At 34.8% G+C, this 27,568-nt stretch overlaps 4 protein-coding genes and 1 long non-coding RNA gene across 8 annotated transcripts; 1 reads left to right on the forward strand and 4 right to left on the reverse strand.

Moving 5' to 3' along the window:
- Positions 1-631: 631 nt before the first annotated feature.
- Positions 632-20,137, forward strand: LOC149735027 (transmembrane protein 181-like). 4 transcript variants are annotated; one of them, XM_089879551.1, is made up of 15 exons: positions 2,311-4,740; positions 5,364-5,467; positions 6,637-6,704; positions 7,102-7,192; positions 7,619-7,863; positions 8,174-8,254; positions 8,502-8,601; positions 8,900-9,125; positions 9,325-9,382; positions 9,910-10,064; positions 10,321-10,403; positions 10,963-11,052; positions 11,564-11,589; positions 12,610-12,676; positions 13,384-20,137. In XM_089879551.1, the coding sequence occupies exons 1-14, from the start codon at positions 4,523-4,525 to the stop codon at positions 12,646-12,648; spliced, it is 1,584 nt and encodes a 527-aa protein (XP_089735677.1). In that variant the 5' UTR covers positions 2,311-4,522; the 3' UTR covers positions 12,649-12,676; positions 13,384-20,137. The 4 variants fall into 4 exon arrangements, with proteins under 4 accessions (XP_089735676.1, XP_089735678.1, XP_089735677.1 ...); XM_089879550.1 differs by lacking the exons at positions 2,311-4,740; positions 11,564-11,589 and adding an exon at positions 632-1,197; XM_089879552.1 differs by lacking the exons at positions 2,311-4,740; positions 11,564-11,589 and adding an exon at positions 1,346-1,561.
- LOC149735028 (uncharacterized) lies at positions 9,910-11,075 on the reverse strand. Its single transcript, XR_016385157.1, has 2 exons — positions 10,961-11,075; positions 9,910-10,401 (listed from the first exon to the last, which is right to left on the reverse strand). It is a non-coding gene; the product is annotated as an uncharacterized LOC149735028 (long non-coding RNA).
- Positions 15,896-17,227, reverse strand: LOC149735029 (uncharacterized). Its single transcript, XM_089879583.1, has 2 exons — positions 16,665-17,227; positions 15,896-16,129 (listed from the first exon to the last, which is right to left on the reverse strand). The coding sequence occupies exons 1-2, from the start codon at positions 17,225-17,227 to the stop codon at positions 15,937-15,939; spliced, it is 756 nt and encodes a 251-aa protein (XP_089735709.1). The 3' UTR covers positions 15,896-15,936.
- On the reverse strand, positions 19,841-21,635 carry LOC149735030 (uncharacterized). The gene is made up of 4 exons (XM_089879593.1): positions 21,467-21,635; positions 21,092-21,232; positions 20,656-20,772; positions 19,841-20,279 (listed from the first exon to the last, which is right to left on the reverse strand). The coding sequence occupies exons 1-4, from the start codon at positions 21,540-21,542 to the stop codon at positions 20,161-20,163; spliced, it is 453 nt and encodes a 150-aa protein (XP_089735719.1). The 5' UTR covers positions 21,543-21,635; the 3' UTR covers positions 19,841-20,160.
- Positions 21,636-22,346: 711 nt separating this feature from the next.
- On the reverse strand, positions 22,347-27,182 carry LOC149735031 (scavenger receptor cysteine-rich domain-containing protein DMBT1-like). The gene is made up of 10 exons (XM_089879564.1): positions 27,023-27,182; positions 26,558-26,736; positions 25,976-26,108; positions 25,748-25,789; positions 24,887-25,074; positions 24,302-24,443; positions 23,825-23,878; positions 23,416-23,594; positions 22,990-23,152; positions 22,347-22,489 (listed from the first exon to the last, which is right to left on the reverse strand). The coding sequence occupies exons 1-10, from the start codon at positions 27,096-27,098 to the stop codon at positions 22,371-22,373; spliced, it is 1,275 nt and encodes a 424-aa protein (XP_089735690.1). The 5' UTR covers positions 27,099-27,182; the 3' UTR covers positions 22,347-22,370.
- Positions 27,183-27,568: the final 386 nt, after the last annotated feature.

Below are 27,568 nucleotides of genomic sequence, written 5' to 3' on the forward strand. Positions count from 1 at the left end.
TAAGAAAAAATTTTCAAAGATACCTGAAAACACCTCAACCATATAGAGTGAAAATTGCTTTTATAATATTAATAATAACATCATTTTTTCTATTCGAAAATCACATTATTGAAACAGCAAAGAGAAGGGACAAAAAGCTGTGACAGTAACCTATAACTTAAACCGGTCTGTACCTTTGAGGTAACATTTTCCTAATTAGTTTTTAATAATTAAGTTTAAAATGTTTTTTTTTTGTCTATGAATTGGAATATAAGGCCATGTAGTATACGACCTGTCTAGCTGTTGCAATAGGAGTAATGAACTTCTGCAGTATTGCCCAGAGCCCATGGAAATGATCAATTATATCTCTCTGTCTAATTATAAATACTCTTATTAGATTAGAACACATATTAGCGTGTAATACGGTATAGGCCATTAGCACATCACTTTCGCTGTAATACGCATTTAAATATAAGCGGATTGCAACCGTGTTGGGCCGTCAATTTTAAAATGTTTAATCGTTATTTCAAAGGGTGTAAAATAAGACTGAAAGGTATAGTTTATCTGTTAGGTCTTAGAAATTTATTAGTACGAAATTTTATGCGGTTTTCTAAGTAAATTGGTAACGATTTGTGTGTTAGCACACACCAAAAAGTCCATTTTCGGGTATTTACGGTATAACTGTCAGTGATGAATTATTTATGCCTCTGCCGCTTCATGAATCGATAAATAAGCAGTGTACGCGCTGGAAAATCGGCGTGACGTAAGATATAGTGAATATTCCCCGTGTGTGCTCAGTTCTAAAGACGTTTGTATGTAAAGAAATCGATTTCTGAAAAGGCCATCTGAAAACGTCATAAGACGTCGGAATGACTGGACAGAAGACGGCTTTGTAATGAAAGATCTTTTCTACACCATCTGCTGTTTTAAATAGACATGTACAGCTCCATATAGTAGAACGGTATAGCGATATAGGGCGGAGAATTTCTGATATAGATTTTATCGCTGCATTAAACTACTACGAATGATGTCGGAATTTTTGGACGGGATTGACAGCGTATATTTGCGAGAGCCAACTTTATATGAGAAGATATTAGACTACAAAACCGCATTTTCGGACGCTCACACGTACTTTAAACATTTGATGCAAGAGTTGGAAAATTATATTGTACCAGAGACCGTCGTTATGGATAGATTCGGTTGCAAACCGAAAGGAAGGTAAGAAAAAAGCCTTTTTTTATCATTTTAATAGAAATTAAATTTATTTACTAATCATTACGACTGTAAAAAAAAATTTATTACGGTAATATAAAAAATGTGACGATAAATTAAAATCAATCGTTTAAACTTCGCCGCGGCTACACTTCATCCGATTTAGTAAAATAAAAATCCCCATTTCGTCAGCATTTTTTTCTTTAAAAGCAGAAAAAAGGTTTATTTCGTCGTTTTTCTTTAATATTTTCTGAATATTGCTGTCTATATAATGTATTAAATGCCCTGGGCTAACAAAACATCAAGAAAGAACAAAATCCAACCGTCTAGGGCATTTTTTCCCAAGAAAACACTTTTCCAAAATGGACTCGTAAGTTGAAATGTATTTTTATTTTTACCAACATATATATTTGTAACCACGTTCTGGCTTTAAAATGTTGCATATTAAACACACTGTATATCTAAATGGTTTTCTTAACATTTGTATTAAGTTATTCGTTTCAATTTGTTGTTTTATTGTTCCATTTCATTATAAATTTTGAACCGGCGGAACCGTAAAGTTATTGTTATATATATACATGATAAAGTTGTTGCGTAGAAAATATTTGTTTTAAAAAATTCTTTTGCATAAATATTCTTGGATTTTTGCTCATTATTGTTAAAGATTAAAAAGAAAAATCCATTATTTAATGCTTGTGCATTACCAAATCACAGAAATTACACAAATTCAGAAAAAAAAACAGGTCATTCTTTCAATTAACTTACATAAGAAACCAAATTAAACTTTTAGATTAGCTTACTTTGTTTATTCTATTGTTTCACGAAACAAACACGATTGACAGAATACATTACATTGCATAAAAGTAAAACCATTATGCTAAAACCACAGTCGAAGACAGAGCTAGCCACCAGCCACATAAACCTCTGTCCTGTGGTTATTATTGTTTGTAGTCAGACTTGTATGTGATGTTCTACAGTAGTTTTAGAATCAATGAATTTTTCTTTGTTTTATAATATAGGTGCAATTTTTAGACAATGTTATAATGGCACCCTAGATTATTGTGGAAAAATAGCAAAATTATAAAATATTTGTTTCTGGCATGCTCTTCACTACTAAAATGCTATTACTAAACTTAGTGTGCACTTATGGATCTATGGGTGACTGAATGTAACATTTTACAATGTCACCCTAGTTATTGTGCAAAATTACAAAAACATATGTTCTTCAATACTAAAGTATATGCTTAACCAATCAATATGTTTGTACAGTGGCAGCATATGCATTAGTAAAGGGCTCTCTTAAGCCTATATTGTTGTTACTTATTAATTTTGCTTTGTTTTATTAATGGTATATATTTGTATAACCTGCCAGTAAATGAATGACAGGACTTTATTTGTTTAATGATCAACAACAATCCTAACACTGCTATGCTGCACATTAGTGTGTCAAGAAGATATCTGAGCATTATCACCTCTATTACCTAGATAGGTATTTTTAAATCCTGTCTATAGGATTTGGATACAGTTTTATAGCCATTTATAGTGACAGGCAATTCCCTTGTAGTATAGATAAGGGCATTTTAAAGATATAACCAGATTGACAGTCATTCCACAGTAGTTACAGTGCAAGGCCAGGGCCTTGATGTAATGCTTTATTGTATTTACTATTTAATGCACCCATCACTGTACAGTACCTGGCTGAATTAATGTAATATATCATTGTATTTTATGCACTTGGTACTCTGCAGTACAAGACCAGGGCTAAATTAATGTAATATATCATTGTATTTTATGCACTTGGTACTCTGCAGTACAAGACCAGGGCTAAATTGATATAATGTATCTTGTATTTTATGCACTCAGTTAATGCCTTTTTCTTTTAAGTGCAAATATTGTCTTAATACGTTGCTGATGTCACCCAATGTCATTGCCATCTGTGTGTGTTTCTAAAGCCATAGATCCAATTTCACAGCTGTTTCTAAATCTTAACTTTAGAAAGTTTTGTAGTGACACCTAATTTAAAGAGCATCAGAACTGAGACTATACCTTGCCTAAGGCCATAGTGTTATGTTTTTGTGCCATGTGCCTTTAACCAGTAAGAGCTAAGATAATAATCTAAGTGGTCTATGGTTACACTAATTGGCGGGCATTAAACTTTACAGTTATTGCTCCAAAGTTAGTTGTATGGAACAGTTTAGTGGGTTGAACTTATCGTGTGCTTGTAACGGAGAGAATACCTGGCATAGGCCTATATATATATATATATACCAGAAAAAAGTGAACCAAAGTAAAACATAATATTTGTGTAACAGTAGTAAAAAAGTGCAATATTTATAAAATGGAGAATAAGTGCTAGGAGCATTGAAACTAACTAGTAGCTAGCACTACAAGTATATTTTTATCGATTTTTAAGCAGTTCTAAAGTTTAGCAAAGGAATAATTTCAAATTTATATTGATTAAGAGCTCAGTTTTTGTTTAATAGAGAGGTCATCAGATTAGAGATTAAACACATTACAGCAGAGCTGAAAATGGGTGTATGCATTTTGCAGGGTGTAACATGATTGTAAAACTTGCAGCTTTTTATGGTGTGGTACTTTAGTGGTTTTCTGCGTATAATGTTGACATAGGCAACCAAGCAGCTAGAGAGCGCAGGTTAAATATGCATTCATAAACCATATGATATATATATATATACTTTATATTTAAGTTACCGGTCATAAATGTTTAATATGTACTTTTACGCCACTCAAAACAGACCACACAAAGGGAAGTCTCCTTTTTAAGTTCAAGTATATTTATATCACATAGCAAGACAGGGCAGACTAAAGAAATTGTTGCTGGAATACAAGTCAATGTGAACTGAGCAATAAACTTACGGTTACATAAGTAAAGATTAAAGACGTCAGGTTTTTAGTCTGTGTTAAAGCACTTTTGCAAAGGAATTGTGTAACTTAATGCTAAGAGGCACTTTAATATAAGTTTGATAGTAGTTGCATTTAATAAATATTTAAGTTTACATTCTCTGCAACAGTACTGTGTTTTGGCATTCCCATCTCTAAATGAGAGTATATTAAGTCTGTTATTGTGTAATCGATGCAGGAAATTGTATGCCTAATGCTGCAGTTACTTTGGTCAGTTTTTGTGACTGACAACCGCTATAGAAAAAAAGTCCTGTACTGTTGTGGCTTGTGGTCACTGAGCTATTAATAGAATTGCTTCTCATTTTGTTTATGTACTCTTGGTGTGTTGAGAGAAAAAGGCAAAACTTACAGCATGTAATCAATTATTCTATGTTGGACGCAGTAACTCAAAACACACTTCCTGAATAAGATGTATAGCCTGGCTGGGAAACTGCAAAACTACTTCCTTTGCTGGTTAAGTAACAGTGGATTAATAACTTTTTGGAAGCGACAGCGTTTAGATAACGAGAAATTTCAAGAAAATTTTGTCTTTTTACCGACTGTTGCTCTTTCCCTGCTTATTCTGTGTCTGATTGCAAAGGAATTCTTAACTCTTGTTTCAGACTGGGCAGACAGAAGGAAAGTTATGTAAGTTAAAGGAATATAAAAACAGAATTCTATTCTATGCTGGTAAGGGCGGGCCACCATGGGTCCTAGGATATAGGCCAAAATTTAGTAGCAGTACTACTGGACTACCTATAAATTTAATAGAATTTCAATTGTATCACTGTTGTTTTACAATACTTGTGTAGTTGTTTATTTCTAGTTACAAAAACATTAAAGATATATAAATGCCCAATTCAGTAGCCTGGTTATAAATATAACATTCTTCTTAACCTTGTACCACTGTGGTTTTATGGTATAGTTTTATATTCCAGTAACGAACATTGACGTGTAAGAGTATTGTAATCATTGATTGTAAAGTTTTATATATTATACTTGCATTGAATTTTTATTCTGTCTAATTTATTGGTTTTATAGCTAAAAACATTACCATAATTTTTTTTCTAATTACGCGAAGCTTACAGAAGGACAGTTGTCATTTCCTGCACAAAGGGTACCAATTTCTGCAAAACGGAACTAAATTAAACAACTGTATCTTATTAATGTCAAAGTAGGGTTCAAATTAACATAACAGCACAGAGCACATTTCAATTAGTGCTGTACAATTACTGTAAGAATTTTACCCTAAAATAGTATTTTATTTTCAGGTCTATTCAAATGAGATTGTATTCGCTGTCAAAACGTCAATTTGTTCTTGTATTCTTTACATTCATTGCTGGGTTTCTGCTCTCTGTGTTTACTGGTTTTGCAGGTAATATGTGACTTTGTGTGTGATACACATCGTGGGAAGTGAAAACTATTAGGAATTCAAATATATTGTGTTTAGGTTTTTCATTTCATAAGCATACTATTAGTAGTATAAAAAATGTTTTGCTGCAATCATGGTTTTAGTGACTCCAAAACATAGCTATTCACATTGCAGCCCATATTTTATCAAGATTAAAAACGCACATGGTGTAACATAGATTTATTATTCTTAAAATGGGTGCTTGGAACAATGTACACATAAACCTCAATTAAGAACAACTGTGACTGTGAAATGACCTGTCTATCTTAGTCTAAACTATATATCTCCTCCCATGCCAATAATTAGTGTCATAAATCCCACATTATCTGTCAGTTTTATGTGAAGTAGTTTGTATGGCCGTATGTCTAGCATATACATGTTTTGTAAAAGCTGGAACAATAAATCATATAGAAGCAAACATTCGCACAACATTTTTGTTCATTAACTAGTGTGCTTATATGTACTGCTGAATAATAGTTTGGTGTCTATGCGTGCAGATCAAAGCTAAGTGTCTTTTCATTGACTTGGTGTATTCATTTTTAGTTAAAATTGTACTAAGACCTTATAGCTTGCACTTGTTTTATACCAGAGTTCTTACACTACTCAATGATGGGTTAAAGTTGAAACACTGTCATATAAGATAATCCCCAATCGTAATCTTACCACTAAATACATTGTCATGTCATTACTCATTACACCCAGTAATTCCCCAGCTTACCAACTGTCACACTACTATATACAATTGTGTTGTAACCCGATTAAAATTGTAACTTTTGGCTTATTTTGGATTAAACTACCTATCAAAATTTTTGTAATTACATAATTAGCAAGATAATTGACAGTCGTTAACACGGGTGTTCTATTTCATACACCTCGTGCCTGCTTACGAGTTACCATGTATTTAACTTATTTATCATTGCATGGTGGGGCAATGAGGAATGACGGTCGGTATAACACAGATTTTCTATTTCATACACCTCATGTTCGCTTACGAGTTACCACATAAATGTAACACATACACTCTATTTACCTTTCCTGTTTTAATTATTTTAAATATTGCTCATAACGGTAGCAGCATTGAGCCTTGAACTCTGTATACTCTGTTAATGAAATACCCCATCTTTATATTCCAGGCCCAGCCATTATATCCACCACCCATGTAAACACTTCACATCTAAGTGAACCACCCACTTCCATTGCTGTAAGTATTCACTTTACTCAAATAATATAAAACCAATATCTAATACTGTGGTAACTTATATACCTTATAATAAGTTATATGCCTTGTATAGGCAACGATTTATTGATAAAAAAAGGGAAAAAAAAAACGATTTATTGATAAAAAAAATTTTTTTTAACATAAATAATTTAAACCATTCTACATGCTTCTATGTTACCCTATTATAGGTTACTTAAGTTGTGAAACAGAGGTGCAAACATGTCATTTTATGTGCAATAACAAGTTATTAGATTATTTGCAATATTGAGATATAAAATTGTCCCTTTTTTCTGTTTTTAAATGCTGTAAAATGCCTCTATTTTATGACTTTTTACATAATTATCTTTACGTTCAAACATTTTCATTCTGTTGGTTTCAGAGTGGTCCATTCAAATTCTTTTCTCCTGTCCTTTCAACGTTTAACCAACAAATTTGGTTGCTGGCAAACTTGCACATTCAAAACCCAACAGGTAACTTGGTGCTTTGTATTTAGGATGTTATGTTATACATTATTTATACGGTTAGGCGCCAATTAAGGGGATGCTTGGGTGGCAAGCATACCCATTTTTTTAATGCTGTCCAGTCAAATTTAAAACAGGGGGAACATCATATGTTTTACGACTCCAGTTTTAAAGCTTATAATTGGGTCTAAAACAAGCTGAACAGGGGTATATTGCATTCACTACATTAATCAATGAGGTTCCCTATGTTTGACAACTATGAGTGTAACTGTATGTCGCACCAAGTTTTCAATAAAAGCTGTTAAAACCAACATTAATATAAACACAAAAACAATAACTATTCTATTCTGTCCCACTTTAACATACTTTTCTGGTTATACCACTGTAACACATACATATACCTTCCAGTAACCAAACTTTTACCTACCACTCCAGGCGCAACTTTTGGTCAACCCTTCCAACTTTCCGTCACTATGTTCGCAATCGGCGAAGACGGCGCTGGTAGTGCTGGGCTCTCCGTGCACGTTCGTGAGCGGACACTTTTGTGCCATGGGCAGGGCTGGTGCGAACCCATAGTGGTTCTACACCTTGGTTATCTTGAATATACTAAGTTTCGTGTCAGTGTTAGTTTCGATGGATTGCAAAACATAAGTTATCCCGTAAATGATGTGCAGTTTGAGGTGAGTTTTTTTTAATTTATTTGATTATTTATATATGCAGTACTGCATTTTGCAAGTTTTTTTTAGTTATAGCATAATAAAATCAAGCTACACCAAAATAAGACTTTATATATTTTGGAAAATATATCCAAAAATTACAATGTTAACATTTGCTTTTGTATAAGCAAACCTGTTTTATTGTCTATATACCATTTTTAAGGTAGTGTAATTCAATACTGATGCTTCTTAATATTTCTACTACATACCTTATCCATATTCTTTGAATACCAGGAACACAATTTAAATTTAACCAGATTTTATCTTTCCACAGTTCAAAACCTACAACCCAGTTTTCACTCAAGTCGAAGTTTGGTTTAGATTTGCGTTTCTGGTCGCCACGTTTATTGTTACGGTAATATATTAATATAAAACTGTTTTCTTTTTATTCTTAAAATAAAATATACCAAAAAAATGCAGCTTTAATTACTAATGTATAGGACTCTTTTTAGCTTTTAAATTTTGTGTGCTAACCTATATAAAAAGTTTTGATTGTCATTTCCAGTTTACAGAAATCCTGGTTCAAAACTTACTTTATACCATCCATGTCAATTTAGACTACCTTTTACCAGAACATTTTCATATTATGTAACCTTTTTTAGTGTCTATTTGCCCATACACTGAGAAAATATCACATGCAAAACTGGACGATTGAGCAAAAATGGATGTCATTTCTATTGCCACTTCTGCTTTTATATGACGGTACGCCAAACTTAAGTTTCTAATCATATACATTATATATATACTGTTTCTGCCAGGCATTTTCTACTTCAAAGCCTATTTTTAACAAAAGATAATTATATTTTGGTCTTTCTTAAAGTTAGAATTAGTAGTATAGAATGTGGTTGTTACGTTACTATAAACGTTAGAAATAGCTTTAATTTTTAAAGCAAGTCATTTGAGAAGTTGTTGCAATCATTTGATTTGATACTTTAAGATGCTGTAATTTTTAAGATGTATTGTAGATAGATTTTAATTTAACTTTTATTCTATTTTTCAGACCCAATATTCCCTCTTGGATTCCTAGTTAAAAGTTGGGTACCTGGTATACTGGATACTGTGTTTCAGGCAGCTTTTTTATGCACTTTACTATTATTCTGGTTATGTGCGTTCCATGGTATTCGATCAACCTCGGAGAAACGACCATTTCTAACTTTCTACCTTCCTAAAGTGCTCTTGTGCGGCCTCGTGTGGTTGGCAGCTGTCACCCTTGGATCATGGCAACAGTAAGTTTTTTAATCTACATAAATTCCTGGTTAGTGAGTGATTAGTTTAGATTTTTAAATCAATATTGGCAAGTATTTTTTGGCAACATTTTTAGCACATTGCTGCAAGTGACCTTCAAATTTAGCATTTTGGCAAATTAAAGTAGAGTTTTGTTTAGTGTTGTTAACTCTTTAATTTTATTTTCTTATTTAATTTTAGGTACAATGAATTACTAGACCCCACCTACCAATACAGGATCGACATGAAAAACTTTTTGGTGAGATATTTGGTTATCACAATAGTTTGTATATCTCATTGTTTATACATATGTGGATGCTTAAACCTGCTGAAATTCCTGTTAAAATAGTTAGAAAGTGCTACCAAAGTAGTTGGACTTAGTTTTCCTTTGTTACATATTCCATAGCACTTGTTTCTAATTGATATTTCGTTAGAATCATCCAACTTCATGAGCATTAGATCAGGACTAGATTAACCTTATACAGTTGCCATTAAAATAAGTCTGACTGTCATTTTCTGGGACAGGAGTAAAGACTAAGGTACTTACACTCATTAACAAATATTTGCACAGGGCAGATTTGGATCATTACCTGTTATTAAGTTACTGCCAACTGCCATTATAATACAAATATACTCGATAAAAAAATATCACCCACAAAGAAACATACATGGTAACTCGTAAGCTGGCACAAGGTGTATGAACACCCGTGTTATAACGACTGTTGTTTCCCGCCACGCAAGGATAAAGTAAGTTACTCTCATGTTAATAATACAAATATATTTCAGGGAATGAAGGTGTTTTTCTTTATCATTGGATCGGTTTACATTTTGTATCTTGTCTTCCTATTAATACGAGCATGTACAGAGCTGCATACAAAGCCTTATTTTAATCTAAGGCTCAAGTTTCTCACTGGCATCACTGCTTGTGTGATTGCTGTAAGGTAAGAAAAAGATTCGGCAACACTGTGTGTATGCTAGGTGTTTAATGTGTCGCTAACAAAAGCAAACAGTTAGCAAGTAACTTCTGTGGTAAGTCATAAGTTGGCACGAGGTGTATGAAACAGAACACCTGTGGTATAACGACTGTGGTTTGCCCTGCCATGGAAAAATAAATAAGTCACATATTTATTTTAAACATACTTTTCTGTAATATGTTGCTCGGTGTTTCCTTTTTCTAATCCTGGCAATTTTTTTCAGCGTTGCCATTGTGGTTTTGAGGTTCGGGTCCCAGGTGCTTCAGGACAATTTTGTGGCTCAAATCTCAACCAAATATCAAAACTATATCCTTTTACTTATGGTTTGAATCACCATAAAGGTGGCTGTACACAGTATCCGGCATGCAAAGTCGTATTCAAACCAATTTCAGAGTTCCGCATGCAACAGCGAAATCGGAAAAAAAAATCAGACAAAACGGACGAATTCGGGATACTGTGTACAGCCGCCCTAAAGAGTTTTAGACTAATGAAATGTTTCATATTGTATGGTCTATGTTTTCTTTTTTTTTTATCCCATTTAGTAGTAAACAAAGAAGATTTACAGAATTATAAAATCTTATTCTCGCGGCTCTAAAAGAGAGTTGTTAAATGTTTAAATACGATTAGGAAATATGGGATATTATGTGCTAATGGTATTCATCTTACCCTACAGTACTTGAAATAAATATAAGATGTAATTCTAACTGTACAATAATATAAAAAAAACTTAAAATCAAAATGTTGAAAACCTCACCCATATAGAATAGAAAACTGTAATCTGATCATTACAAAAACTACATATTCTAACTCTACTACATATTCTAACTGTACAATAATATAAAATGGCTCCTTAACTGACCAACACCTGCAGAATTTGTTTGTTTCTACGCTCTATTAAACTTCTACACTTACACGATGGCATTTGTTTATTCACCTTCGCAAAACTATGGATCAGGTCAGTCGTCAGTTTATACACAAACTATATCTCAAATGTATAAGAATTCTTCTGCCCAAAGCAGTCAGAATTCCCTGCTTGGCCAAGGTCCTACAGCTAGGTACGCCATGGGATCTTAGACTTAGGCCTTAGTTTAAATTCATATAGAAACATACTATGATTAACTATATTTCAATGTATGAGAATTACTCTGCCCAAAGCAGTCAAGATGCTCTAGTTTATAGCACCTATATTCTACATGGGTTAGGTCCTACAGTATGGCTTACCATGGGACCTAAGATTTAGCACAGTTTTGCCCATTACCCAAACCTTATACCCATGCTATTGTGGTGCATTTTTATTGCAAAATTTGTTATATTTTTTGGTTATTCTATTAGCAATGGTAAAAGTCTTTTCTGTGGGCCATTAGGCTTAACACGTAAGCTCTGTGCTTCACTATTCAATGCTACATTTGCCAACACACGGCTGCTATCTATGTTTTTATATCTTGCTTACATTATTTTCACTTCAGCTGGTGAGCGTAGGCCATTCGCACTTGTAAGTACCACTGTGGTGACATTAGGTGACTCAATAAGGGTGAAAATAACAAATGGTGGATTGGCAAATGTCACTAATAATTACCATGCATGTGTTCAATCATTACAAGGCAGTTTTAGAGGTTTTTCTATATCTGTCTGCATTGTGTCTCAGGTGTATATAACTGAAGACTTTACCTTCATAGAATAGACTGGGACCAATAAACCTTCATCCCAGGTCTCAGGTGTGCCTTACTGAAGATCTCACCCTCAAAGAATAGAATAGATTAGGACCAATAAGCCTACATCCCAGGTCTCAGGTGTGCCTCACTGAAGACCTCACTCTTATAGAATAGAATCTCTATTATTGAGTGTCTATAAACTGTCTAAATGGGGTCTAGATGGTAGCACCCTGGGTGTTGGGGTAATAGACCTACATCCCAGGTCTCCGGTGTATATAACTGAAGACTTCACCTTCATAGAATAGAATAGACTGGGACCAATAAGCCTACATCACAGGTCCCAGGTGTGCCTCACTGAAGACACCCTTATAGAATATACCATTCCAATAAGCTTGTATTACATATTTTATTATTAATGTAATTGTTACAATTATAAACTGGAACTTTGGGTGGTGTTTAATCTGCATGAATATTATATACAAGACCACACTTCTGCTCATAGCCTTGTTTTTGGTGCCAATTGCTGCAATGTGGTGAATGAAATAACATACATAAATACAGCAAAATAAATCCATATGGCTGACAATTTCAGCCCATAATAGTACAACCACTACCTACAGCAGTGGAAGCATGAAGTCTTGATCCGCTGGCCTAGCGTCAAGCCCCTTTGTCACGGCAGTCGATCACTTTTAAATGTAGTAGGGCGATAAATGGCCTTTTTCTTACTCTAGGATAAATACACCCATACAGGTAGCAAGGTCGAGCCTTGAACCCGTCACCTATGGGCTAAATCCACTGCCTTCAATATGACCTTATATATATTATCAGAGATATAATAACTTGTCGTTTCTTATCAACAGAGCCATACTTCCGTGCTGACACCGGATTCACCCTTGTGAATGATTCAGATGAAGATGTTATTTACGGGTAAGTTGATTCATTGATCTATGTGGTTAAATTATTAATGGTGTTGGTAAACGATACACCTGTATTGCTACTAACTAAGCTACTCGAAATATGTGAACTGTGGCCTAAACTCATGTCCTGTGAATTTATTAAACAATGGTGTTGGTAATAGTACAAGTGTATTACTACTGAATATTGAATTTGGGCCATGTATGACCTTTTCTACATAGGTATTGCTACTGATTATTTAAATTAGGCCAACTCTGACCTAAATACCAGATATCCTGGTATGGCCTGCAAGCCTGGGTGTTGGGGTAAGAGACCAAATTCCAGGACATATGGCATGCATGTAGAACCTCACCCATATAGAATAGAATGTGCATATACAATGTTGGAGTAATGGACCAACTCTGGCCTAAACCCCAGGTCCCATGGCGTGCCTCACTGTAGGACCTCACCCATATAGAATAGAGTGTGCATATACAATGTTGGAGTAATGGACCAACTGTGGCTTAAATCGAAGGTCCCAAATTGTTAAATATAAGCGATATATGTTTTGCCTAAATGGCGTCAACAGGCTCTTGTTTAAATAAAATATCACAGTTATTATATAAACATTTTAACAAACTCTTTTCCAACAAAAACTAGGCCTACTGTGCATTATATAAGAATTACATATAATGACTCACTTACACTATAATATCATTTTAACATATTCTTTTTGATAGAAACTATGAAGAGATGCCGCTCACAAATGGAGTTCATAAGATGCATAAATATGACTCAGATTAAACAAGCAACACAGTGTAGTATAGTTGGTGTTGGGAGGTGTAGCGACACAGATACTAAAGTGTGTTGGAGGTTACAGGCCCAAGTTGTTCCATTATCGTTGAAAACAATCTAAAATTCCAGCAAAGGATTTTGCATACCAAGTAACTGTATGATAAGTTACTGCTGTATGTATTCATTAAGGTGAAAATAGTTGTACTTATAGTTATAACTATTATATTAGATTGTGAAGCAGGTTGTTGCATTACCTAAAGTTCCTAAACAAAGGAAATGCTTTAATTAGCTTTTTGGCTCCTCTGGTGTAAACGTTTTGTAATAATTGTTAATTGCATTCTAAAAAAACATGATTTTTTTCGAAAAATAAGTCTTTCCAAATGGTAGACAGAACAATAGAATAAAATCAATGTTTTTGTACCAAAAGGTTCCAAAAGTCTATATTGCAATATGCCTAGTAACAGATGGAAATGAATTGTATGCTTGTTATAAGCAATATAGGAATTACATAACAGTTTTGCACCATTTTAGAAATCGTTAACCGTTTTTTCCGAATATTTGTATTTTCCCGAATAATATTATGTGCAATCAAGTTTAAATTCGCAAAAGTTTTTTATTTAATTTAAATAACATCACACCTTTTGAAGCTACATTTTTAGTCATATTATTTACATTTTTCTCCTTTCAATTACTGCCAAATTACGTTAATGCAAATATGTTTTCACTTAAAAGTTGCAAACTCTTTCGGTTTCATAGACATTTTCACAAAAAGTGACAACATTTCAGCCATATTTTTACACATTAAATACTAATATTATTCCATTTACTATGTTAATGTACTATCATACAATTTGAATCACAAACTAAACTTACTTTTGCATACAATCGTCATTTTTTATATATTAAATTTTTCTGCTGTGAAGTATGTTGGGGTAAGATGGTCCATGTTTTAATTTTATTTTCTTGTACCATTTGGTAGCAAACAAAGAATATTCACAGAACTGCATCCTCATGACTCTAAAAGACCGTTGTTAACTGTTTAAAACACGTTTGGAAAATAGGGGATATTATGTGCTAACGGTATCCATCTTACCCCACAGTACTATACACCCTATTGAACAAAACTTGTATTTTTTCTTGTAATTTATGTTCAACCAAGGTGGTATAGTGATACTTTATGTTTGCCAAACCCGTTTTTTGACATATTGTTGCAACTGTCTATAACGAACTGGATTTAAAAGCTGTTGAAAAAGACCACATATCATTAACAGTTTTCTATTCAATTAAAAAGCGTTTCAGCTGAAATGTGAAGTTTTTTTTTTGTTTTTACGTATTTTGTGGTACATTACATATAGTAGAGTGGGGGACGGGGCACCTCGAACACGTAACATCCAAATATCCTTAATCAGGTTTTAAACAGTTAACAACGGTCTATGGGAGTCGTGGGAATCCGCTTTATAATTCTTTAAATGTTCTTTGTTTACTGCCAAATGGGACAAGGAAATAAAATATAAAGATGTCCCATCTCCCCCCACCCTACTATATGTTTTCCAATCCTTCATAATGAAAAACACTCCTTTAGTTGTGTATTTGTTTTTCAATTGCAATCGTTATTTATTTCACATAGTTTTATATTTTCGTCGCATAGTTGGTACAGGGTTACTGGAAATCGAATAAAATCGCAAAAAAATATCCATTCTTCCTTAGTAATGTTTATTGCTGCGTGTTTATATACCCTTTGTATTGCTTGCATTAGGGTAAAACACGTAGCAAAAATTAGGATGCTGGTATAATACTGTGCCAAAATCATAGATATCGTATATATAACATGATATCTATGGCCAAAATGAATACAACTTATTATCTTCGCAAGAGGGAGCAACGACAGTCCCTATAACAGGGGTGTTATGTATCATACACCTCGTGCCTGCTACGAGTTAACACGTTATAACTTTGTAAGTGATCATTTTTTATGCTTGCTGGACAGTCGTTCGTGTTTTTGTTGTTGGGAAATTGTAGTATTTCGATCGATACATGGCCTCATCAACGTTCCGGCGCTTTTTATTCCTACAGCAAATCGCCGAGTAATTAGCGTTTTTGTTGTGTCGTCGTTGCACGCCGACTGACCAGTTTAATTGGTACTGTAGTAGTCACTTCGTATACTAGTTTAGGCTGTGATGGACGTTTATTTTGTTGTAGAATGTAGTTGGTACTGTACAGTTAACTTGGTATGGCGTTTAGTTTAGGTTAGATGAATTATTGTTTATTTAATTGTTTGTAGATATCCATCGTTTTAGTTTGTTAAACTTAATTAAAAGTTAGTTCAGCAAAATAGTTACACGTCTTGCCCAAGGAAACGCATTCCTACAACTCTATACAGTAAGTACATTAATGTATAACATTTTCCGTCTAAATTCACACCATACACCTCAGTAAACTATATGAAAAAAGTCGCTATGGTATTTGTTTTGTATTTTATTCAATAAATATAAATGCGGTCAGTTTTGAACTAGAACTTGGTTAGCTGCTCGCGATCTAAACAAGTTTGTTTGTTCTAAACAATGCTCGTCTGATTGTTCGCTGTCTGTGTCGTCATAAAGACCTATTGTAGCTTGAACAGGGAAGCCTTCGAGAAGTTTCTGACCTTCCGCGTAGAAGTAGTCGTGTGCTTTGCTTCGAGGCCACATTAATCTGGAAAAGAATATTTTGGTGAGGATGCCGTTTGGAATAAAACTCGACAGTGAGTTGGAGGTGTATGAATACATCATGTGTGTCTGTTGTATAAAAAGACACCCATGTAATAACTCAACAGTGAGCATGAGGTGTATGAATACATCATGTGTGTCTGTTGTATAAGAAGACACCCATGTTATAACACGACAGTGAGCTTGAGGTGAATGAATAGACCATGCGTGTTCTATAATCTATACAGACATATTTTTATATATAGTAGGGTGGGAGAAGATGGGACACCTTTTCATTTTGTTTTCTCTTTCCATTTGGTAGTAAACAAAGAACATTCAAAGAAATATGAAACCGTACCCTTACGACTTCCCCAGACCGTTGTTAATTCTTTAAAACACGATCAGGTTATTTGGAAATTATATGTTAAAGGTGTCCCATCTTCCCCCACCCTACTGTATTAGGTCAAAAGTTATACCAGCACTATTACCTTATTTAAAGCGCACCTTTAACAATGTACAATCAGAACATGACGAGTACTTACTTGACTGGGTGTTTAAAATGTTCAAACCCGGTCGAAACTTGAACTGCTGCCCGCCATCTTGGATTTACTTTCTCGTTGTTGCCTACGTAATTATGACGTAATGGGGAAGCACCGTGACGTAACGGGGAAACACCATGATATAACCGGGTGATACCGCTTTGGTGTTGTAGATCGAGACGTTGTGTTCCTGACTGACGAATTGTTTGTAGATACTCGTGATGACGTATGTTGTGACGTAACCTGACGTCATCATTTGATGACGTCACCCACGGCCTCCATAATTTTTCTTTCGGCGATCGACGTTTCGGCGTTGACGTAATAATACTTGATGACGTCATACTGTTACGCCTCATGCTCGGTCGAAGTGGTGATATATGACGTGTGCATGTCTCCAGTGTGACGTCATAGGACGTCGTCGTTTCTTCCATCTTGTGTCGCTTGTTCGTGACGTCATTAGCGTGCTTTTCCGCCGCTAGTTTACGTTTTCTATATTGTCGTGAATAACTTTCTTTTACAGACATTTCGAAAAACTTATAATTTCTGGAAAGAAAAAAGTTAATCATTTAGATTTTTACTTAAAAAAATATCTGATAAATAGTAATATACTTTTCATTGGTAAATTAGGATAAACTGCGGAGTGTTTTTGCTTAGACTGTATTTCTGCTGTTATATATACCACGCGCTTTCGCTCCGTGCCTTTTTCTATCGCGCAAGCGTCTTTTATACCGCTATCTAAGTGTAAAGGAAACTGGTGTGACATCGAGCTGATACGATGCCTTCCGCTAATTATCAGCGGTGAAGTTCGAATACTCGAATTCTATTGTTTGAACCCGCTTTGTGACGTCAGAATCGGAAGCAAATAATTTGAATTTGAGCTATAAGCTACCAGTTGCGGTGACGCGAATTTTAGCGAAATGTTTTTAACCGATTTGTGTTTTGTTACTACACGTGTTCTGCTTTTTTTTTATCTCAAAAGTAAGTTTATACGAGTTACACTTCATATTTTGGAAACATTTGTTATAGTACTGTGGGGTAAGATGGATACCGTTAGCACATAATATCCCATATTTTTCAATCGTGTTATAACAATCAACAACGCTCTTTTAGAGCCATGAGAATACTTTTACACAATTCTGTAAATATTCTTTGTTTACTACCAAACGGGACGATAAAATAGGATAAAAACATGGAACATAGAAATAAACTGGCAGGAGATATATAGTAGGGTGGGGAAAGATGGGACATTTTTTCATTTCATTTTCTCTTTCCATTTGGTAGTAAACAAAGAACATTCAAAGATTTATAAAATCGCGACTTCAACAAGAAGAAATATCCTCACGACTCTAAAAAGCGTTGTTAATTGTTAACAACACGATTAGGAATATGAGATATTATGTGTTGACGGTATTCATCTTCCTCTGCGTTGCTTTATAGTGCTGGTTGCACCTACAGTTATAACAACCGTAGTAATGCACTCGTCACGGACCCGCCGTATAACGCTATTAACATACTTTAGCCATAACTAGTCGTCCTGTTACCAATTTCACGTCTAATCTTAAATCGTATCTCAAAACACAGGTGCGCTTTCGAGGTAATTGGTCTGAAACAGTTTACCAAGTCAAAAAGTGACGTTGTTGACGTGTTATAAACGCAGTAAGGCGACACTAAGTGCTATATAAACATCTAGTAATCCCCATACAGAGTATCACACAATTTAGAAAATATTTTCTAGCAAAATCTAAAATTTTAGTCAAGCGTTTCACATTTTTCGTGTTCTAACGACTGTCGTTTTGCTGCTATAATCCGTTCTGTTTATGTTTTAAATTATTAATCTTCTCGAAAAAGTAAATCAAATTTATTAATGTATACTCTTACGCAAAACAAAGTTTAATTTATACATTCTAACGTTTAGGCCAATATACACCGGGTTCGAGACCAAGCTAATCCAGCATCCAACCACTTAGCCAATTGCTTATTCAAATCCGCACAAACACGGAACGTTATGTATAATAATAAGCAAGGCAACATAGGTTTAAATGCAACAGACGGACGAGTGGTTTTGTTGCATAAGCTGTTTTAATCCATTGTAATCAGCTAATAAACAAAATAATTGCGATTATTAATAAAACTCATAGCTATAGCATTTTATATAAATATGCGTCGTCCGAATGATATTTTTTACTTTACTTTAAGATATAACGCTAAAAAGCTGAAAACTATAAATCTTATTTTTAGTTTTACCTATTAAACCGCTATATTTTAGGAACCTTTTAGTAGCTGGACTGTTTTATACCAAAACATTTCCGAAACATGCTTTTTTAGGGCAAAAGCACTTAAACGAAGTCTTTTTAGGCCTTAAACCACCAGTTAAACGGTCGAGCTATTCTACACCCTTTGTCGCCTTATTATTCATACACTTAGCTGACAGCGCACGAAATTTAAAAAATTCAATTCCTCCTGCACCGTAAAACGTATAAATAATTCACGCACCTCGCGCAAAAGGGTGTAGCGCCTTTGCACCAAGGCATGCTAAAGGCATTGATTTCAGTGTTATACTAAACGAAACTCGCTTTCTTTGCAAAACTTGATTAAAATAGTATAAAAAAATAAAGTACATTTTTTTGCATTACTTATGATCGCAATAAAACGATATAAATTTCTGTAATACTGAACTATATTTCAAATTTTTTAAATATACTTTAAAAACCTGTATCTAGATAGGTGCCGGTCTGATTATTATTTCTCTTCGGCACACGTCGCTAAACTATTAAGACTCCGTACAAAGCGCTGGCTATCTAAAGCACCTGCCTCGCGTATTTCTATGCACTGTCACACCTGATAACGTAATATCATTACCCGGACTCGCACGGCCCGCGCGGCCGGAAATCGATCGCCTTTTTCCCGCGGCGATGCGCGGTTGATCTCGATATCTAACACAGCTGCCGTTATCGCCGCGCTTTGTTCGTAAGAATAAAGGACAATGCGTGTTTGTTGGCATCGATTATCGCTGGCCATTTCACGCCCGGTATTTTAATTATGTTGCAACGTGCCGGTGTAACAAATAAATAATTAAAAACCTTTCGTATCCAGGTGCAGCGGGACCAAATACATTAACAAACCATACCCCGCTGTAAATTCTAATCTGCCGTAGAATATAACGTTAAAAATTAATGCACTTTTTTCGCCGCGGTGTTTCTTCCAATTTATTATTAAAACCGACAAAATTGCAAAACCAAAATAAAGTCGCCTTGTGTGTAACTTTACATTTGTATTATACTTTGGAAATTTTAAAAATAACGATAAATTCATACATTAGTTCAGTGTTGTGAAAAAGTTTTTATATGATTTATAGTATACAATATACTTAAAAGTAACATACATTGTAGCTCGTAAGGCTAAGCGGAAACGAGGTGTATGAAACAGAACACCCGTGTTGTTGTTGTTGGCCCGCCATGCGAGGATAAGTTAGTTCAGCAAAACAAATAGAGTTACTTTTTTATATAAAACAAAGCAAATTCAGAATTATTACGGCGAACATAATAATGTTAGAATATTTTAACTTTGTTCCGCTCCCACGTGGTGTTGTAGTGATCTCAAGGGTGTTGTTCGTCCCAACTAATCAATAAAACAAAATTGGATGAGTTCTATGTTCGATACTTCGCACTTATCTAACAGTCGATATTGTTACAATTTCTATTTTGCTTCTTTTAAATAAAAGCGTAAACGAATGAATAAAAAAAATAAAACCGTGTTATATAACTGCTTTTGAATTACCCCGTCACGCGAGGATGAAATAAATATAGAGTAGGGTGGGGGAAGATGAGACAACTTTAGCACGGTCTATCCGATCTTTTCCCACTTAACTATATATTACATATTACTTATTCATTTTTCAATCGTGTTGGTGGGCAACGACAGTCGTTATTACACGAGTGTTCTGTTTCAACACCTCGTGCCCGCTTACAAGTCTCCTTTTTTTAAGTCGACTTACGTAACGATGTATTTGTTGTTGCTGCTGTTGTTGAGCTGATTTTAGTAGTTATAGGAGTTGTAGTTGTCGTATTCAACGCAATAGGGCTTGTATTTAACGCTGTAGTTGTGAAATATCCTGTAAAATGTAATTGTAACGGTGTTGTTGTCCATGGGTCCCAACATACACCATACGTCTTAATCACGGGAAAGCCTTCTTATATTGGCTTGCTCGCAAATGTGTTTAGATTCGGGACACGAAGGCGGTAACATAATATCTTAGCATGATGGTATAGGCCCCGTAACTTAAATATAAAACGCACTCATTTACGTCAAAGTTAAATCGGCATAAAACAATAAAAATGCCCGAAAACGTAACAGAATTTTTACTATCAGCTTGCAGTGGGAATGGCAAATATTTAGTTGAGACAAAAAATTACGTAAATAAAAAAACTTACGAAGTGGCGCAGTTGTTTGTACCCTGTCTCTGCATGTACCGCACGTCACAGGGCAAATCAGCTGTCTCATGTTGATACTATACACATCACATAAATGTTTACGACAATTAACATTTTCGTCCATGCAAGGTACGGCGGACGCTGCAAACAAAAACAATAAAGAAATGAAAAATGCTTCGAATAATTAGAAAGTAATACGTAGTAACTTGTAAACTGGCACGAGGTGTGTGAAACAGAACACCCGTGTTATAACGACTGTCGTTGCCCCACCATACAAGGACAAATAAACTCATACGTATTCAGCAAAACATGAACATAATATGTAAAACACACGGCGTCATAAACTGTTTAAAAAGCGCTTGTAACTCTACTAACCTCTTGAAGTAATCCCTAAGTCAAATAATATGAAAGATATTCCAAGAAACGCAATGATAAAACGCGTTGACAACATTTCTCATCTACGTGTCAAATCCAACTTATACAACAAAACGCTATTTTTTTTCTGTAATTTTAACCCAGTGTTAGTTCACTACATATTGGGGTCAACAGCCACGCTTTTAAACTGCATGACGCTCTTTTCCAAACTGTTTTATCCATAGCGTGTTTTAACAACTGTATTTTTGCAGTTAACCTTTTCTCTTCGCTGTTCCAAATAATATAATCTATCTCTACGCTAGAGTTTTCGAAAAAACAAACTACAAATACGTTTAGGTTATTTTATAATGATAATATAGTCTACACAATTTATTTGATGACTGTTAAAACAAAAATGCATTTTCAAAGAGATCTCTAACTAAGCATGGTCTTACTTTCAAGTTATTACATAAATGAAATATCTTAACTTATGTGTGGAATTTAAATGCTTGTATATGGTATGCATGAGTTGCTACAACGGAAGTAAGCCTCACGACTGCCATCAATCAATTACCGAACTTTCCAACTTTTAATTTGGGAGCATTACGTCATCGGAAGAAAATTGCACTCGTTTTGATAATTGCAATCACGTTTTGATATGAATGTAACTTGCTTAGCATGGCACGGCAACGGCAGTCGATATAACACGGGTGTTTTGGTTTATACACCTCGTCACTGCTTACGAGCTTGACGTTGCTACTATTGTGGGCGTATATGTGTCATTTGGCATAACACTTAAGGGCAATTGCTCCAACCCAGAGGTCTCTTATGGTTGTCTAAACTAAAGTGTCAGCCAAACACTACATAAAAATAAAATAAATTTAAAAAAATCACCCACAAATTTACACATGCATGGCTACGGTTTTTAATAAAATATAAGTAGTTCGAAAATTAGTGCAGCGAGGATAAAAATATGAGAATATTTTAACTTTGTTCCGGTCCCACTTGGTGTTGTAGTGATCTCAAGGGTTCTAGTCGTCCCAACTATTCAATAAAAATAAGTTGGTAAACTGACATTCATTCAACAAAGAATAGCTATACATTAGCAGACGAATTCGCTATTTTAGAAAATCTCCGCAGTTAATTAACCGTAACCCCGAACCGAAAAAGAAACCAAATTTCAATGACCGATACGTAATATCCGCATTAAATTGAGCTTCAAAATAGCTGGCAAAGTAACTTTCTTTTTCAGATATAATATAACCATTGGTATATAAAAATATTTTCTCAATGCGGATACGATAGGTTCTATTATATATAGTAGGCAGGGGAAGACGGAACACCTATTTCATATAATATCCAAGTACCCTGATCGTGTTTTCAACAAATAACATTGGTCTACGGAAGTCGCGAGGATACGGTTTTATAATTTTTTTTAATGTTGCCTGTTTGCTATACTACATGGGACGAGAAAATAAAACGAAAAGGTGTCCCTTCCTACCCCACCACACTATACCTCATCCAAACAGAGACATTAAATTTACCGTTTCGTAATCTACTTGAGTACGTAGCCAAGAACCCTCTTGCGTTAATTTTTTCGTCAGTAACGAAACGTAGCTCCGCATACCCGCTGTCAATCACATATCGTAACGAACTTTTCTCGCCAGATAGATCTGCGATCATACTATTTGTTGTACCATTGTATATCTGTCGAAAAATAACAAAGTTTCTTGAAACTTCTAATGATAAACCAACGTGAAAAAAATAGGAGGTTGGGGCAAGAAGGGACACCTTTAGCACATAATATCCAAATAACCTAACGTGTTTTAAATAATTACCATAGATATATAGAAGTCGTGAGGACATGGTTTTATAATTCTTTAAATGTTCTTTGTTTACTACCAAAGTGGGAAGCGAAAATAGAACAAAAAGTGTCCCATCTTCCCCCACCCTACTATATGTTAACTCACAGTTAAAAAGTCACAGCATTCTTCCGTGGAAAGAGTTTGTATTTCCAGTATAATTAAATGACCCACGGGTGCTAATATAGTCCATGTACAGCGTTCGTTGTCTCTATAGTTACCAGGGTAACCACGTGACGTAAAAGTCTGTATCGTTTCGTTAGCTTGAAGGACGAAAGCACAAGGTTCTGCAAAATATGAAAGTTCTGGGAAATAAGAAAAGTAATATAAATGTAACTTGCTTTATCCTCGCGTGGCCGGGGACAGTTCTGTTTCATATATACCTCGTGCCCGCTTACGAGTTACCAAATACTTAACTCTGTGGAATGTTAGGACTTTCGAATTCGCATGGCTTCCAATTTAGACACAACAATAATGAACTAGCATTTTGTTGTTTAACTTAATAGGTTGACTTTACCTCGTGCTGGTGTTGCTGTCGTTGACGTATTTAGTATTAGTAGACCTGGTACCTCTGCAAGTATGAACAATATATATGAGTAAAGTAATTCAAACATTAATCGGTTTATTTAAATATATGAATGTAACTTATTTATTTACTGTGTGGCGGGACATCGACAGTCGTTATAACACCGGTGTTCTGTTTTAAACCTTTCGTGCCTGCTTACAAGTTACCACGTATGCAACGGTGTACATATATCAAATAATTAAATGAATGGATGTAGGCTACTTATACATCATCGCTTGCGGGGCAACGACAGTCGTTACAGCATGGATTTTCTATCTTATTTAAATATATAGCGCCCTGTGCCTGCTTAAGAAGTTAACTTTGTGGAAGAATGAATGAAAGTACCTTAAATTTCATTACATAGCCGGGCAACGACAGTCATTATAACATGGGTGTTAACTTCTATCCCATATACCATATACGACTTACCTCGAAAAAATCCTCTGAAACCAACGTCGGTTCTTGAGTTATCAGACAGAAAGTTTAACATCATCACGTTGGTGGTACTCGTTGTTGTTCTGTTGCCTTCAGAACCTTGGTATAATATAAGACCCCTGGATGCGTCCCGTACCTCAAGAGAAATATCATGTCGAATTGGTTAAAAGAATAAGTGAATGACTGTAACTTATTTTGCTCGCATGGCAGGCAAAGACAATAGTTATAACACGGGTGTCATTATAATCTTTATAACATCCTGCCCAGTGGTGTTCTGTATAAACCTCCCCTGTCCATTGATGTTCTGTTTCATCACCTCGTGCCTGCTTACGAGCTACCACATGAATTATAGTAGGGTGGGGGAAGATGGGACACCTTTAGCACATAATATCTAAACATCCTGATCGTGTTTTAAATAATTAACGACGGTCTATGGAAGTCGTGAGAATATAGTTTTATATTTCTTTGAATGTTCTTTGTTTACTACTAATGGTACGAGAAAGTAGAGCTAAAATGTGTCCCATCTTCCCTCACCCTACTGTATCTGTAGTAACTGCTCATAATGTTATAATAACTTACATGCAACGTGTCACAGCACCCTTCTGTTTGGAAATCGTAGAAAGTGAATTGTACAAGATATCCATCTTGAGCGGTTATCGTCCAAGTACAGTTGGCATCGTTTCCATAGTTGTGGGGATAACCAGGTGAATTTAAAGGCTGGAGTTCGCTGGTGGCGTTGGCGTTGAACCCACACGGAGCACCGGGCGCTAAAATATAAACATATAGTACTGTGGGTAAGATCCATGGCCTACTAAAGATACCAGTTCGGACCAGTCAAAACCGACTTATAGGGCCGTATCTTTAGTAGGCCATGTAAGATCGGTTACCTTTAGGACATAATATCCCATATTTTTATCGTGTTTTGAAAAATTAACAACCCTCTTTAAAATCACAACTATCTGTTAAACAATTAAGCGAATTAATCGTGAATGGATAAATATAACAAGCATGCCACACGACGTGAACTATATAACGTGATATGTAAATGTTTCGATCGTTTCATAATAAGATAATACCGGGTTAAATCATTGAGAACGTGCGTATTTGGCCAAGTCACTTCATGGTAATTTCACAGACTCATTTATTTAAGCCCGAAACAATAACTTTAAACGTATTTTTTAACCCGGTCAGTCTAGAGCAACTAATTACAAGTGTGGAAAAATCATTCGTTTATGCCTCAAAAAATAAGAATGTATGTAACATTTTTGAAAATTCAGTCACCGCATTTCATGCCCAGTGTCTTTCTCAAGGACACTATCTTTTGCAGGTTACTTATACCGGCAAAGGCGCCTGAAACGCCTCTAAGAATTAAGATAGTTCTATGAGAAAAGGGCAACATTGCGAAAACTTTACAATTAGGTGCAAATCATTTATTCTTACCTAGTGTTGTAGTTGGCTCTAAAACAGCATTCTCGCTCACAGCTGTAATTTAAAAAGTACGCATTAAAAACAGTCAAATTTAAGCCAGTGAGTAGGGCTTTACTATTTACTAATCCTTAAAAAAACAATCACTATTTTCTTGAGGATACGGTTATATAATTTTGTATAACTTCTTTTAATATAGACCGATAAAATAGAGTGAAAACGTTGACGTATATCACACATTACCTCGGTAAGTTGCTGTAAACCCTTGTCGTCTGAACGAGCCATCAGTTATAAATTGCAATCTTATTCTTTGCCCTCTGAAAGTTACGTTTGATCTGTGGCCACGAAGAAGTATGGTTTGTTGCGAAAGCGTTACCTGTAATTCAGTACAATATGGGTAGCAGGCAAGGAAATATAGAACACCCGTGTTATTACGACTGTCGTTAATACGAACTTTTGGCAATAGTGAAGAATACTTCAATATACGTCACAGATTAGGCTGGTGGAAAGTGTTAGAGGATGGTATAGGGGTTAAATGGGTTAGTAGTTATAGCAGATAACATAGGTGGGATCTTCACTATGCTACCGAACTATGATATAGTAAGGTGGGGGGAAACGGGACACGTTTTTATCACAAATCAACCAAATATCCTGATCGTGTTTAAACAATTCACAATGGCCTTTGGGAGTCGTGAAGATACGGTTTTGTAATTCTTTGAGTGTTTTTTTTTGTTTGTTTACCACTTAATAGGACGAGAAAATAGAATGAAAATTGTCCCGTCTCCCCCCACCCTACTATATATTTTTTATAAACGTTTATCTCACTTGCAAATAATCGCAACATGATTCGGTTCGTAGTTGAATTATTTTTAAGTTTACTAATAAACCAGGTGAAGCGGTGAGCGTCCACACACAATTTTCGTTGTTTCGGTAACGTCCATCTGCAGTGGCAGGTGAACGAATTGTTTGTGCCTCAGTAGTAGCTCTAGCATTGAAACCACAAGCTAAAACAATAAGTTTAAGTAACTTTTGAATAAAATGTAACTTCCGAATAAAAATAAATGTAACTTATGTATGAATAAGGGTATGTAAGTTTTGAATGAAAATGAATAAATAAATTTAACTTTTGAACGAATGAATGTAACTTACGAATAAATGAATGTAACTTTTAAATGAATAAATGCAACTTCTAAATAAATGTAATATAGGAATGAAAATTAATGTATGTACTTTTTGAATAAATGTATGTAACTTATCCAACTTTTTAAAAAGGTTTTAAATACAACCAACCTGTTTGTGCGAGTCCCTGGTTAAACAGCACTGAGAATAAACCGAACAACCAAATAATACAACCTCTCAAAATCATTTTCAAAGGAATAAGATGTTAATTTACACTGCAGTGCTAAAAAGTCTCTTATATCTATGCTGATTAAATTAAGTATAATATAAATTTAATACCATTAGCACAGCATAATATCCCATATTTCCTAAACGTGTTTAACAATTAACAACGATCTCTAAGAGTCGTGAGGTTTTATAATTCTGTAAATATTCTTTCCTTTACTACCAAATCGTTAAGGAAAAAAGAACGAAAACTTAGACCATCTTATACCCCAACCTAGGTAGTTCTTTATATAACCTATACTCTTTTTTGTGTAATTCTTAACTGGCACGCTATGGCGACTTAACTTAATTCTGATGAGTTCGTTATTCCAGTGAATGAAATGTCTTTACAGATTAGGAGTTTGATTGCATGTTAGACTCCGGAAACTGCATCACTACCCAGTATTAGCAATAAAACATCACGATACGAATCAATCAAACGGCAGAATTACG

The sequence above is a fragment of the Ciona robusta genome, chromosome 6 (assembly GCF_009617815.1).
Source record: "Ciona robusta chromosome 6, ASM961781v2".
NCBI classification, from domain to species: Eukaryota; Metazoa; Chordata; class Ascidiacea; order Phlebobranchia; family Cionidae; genus Ciona; species Ciona robusta.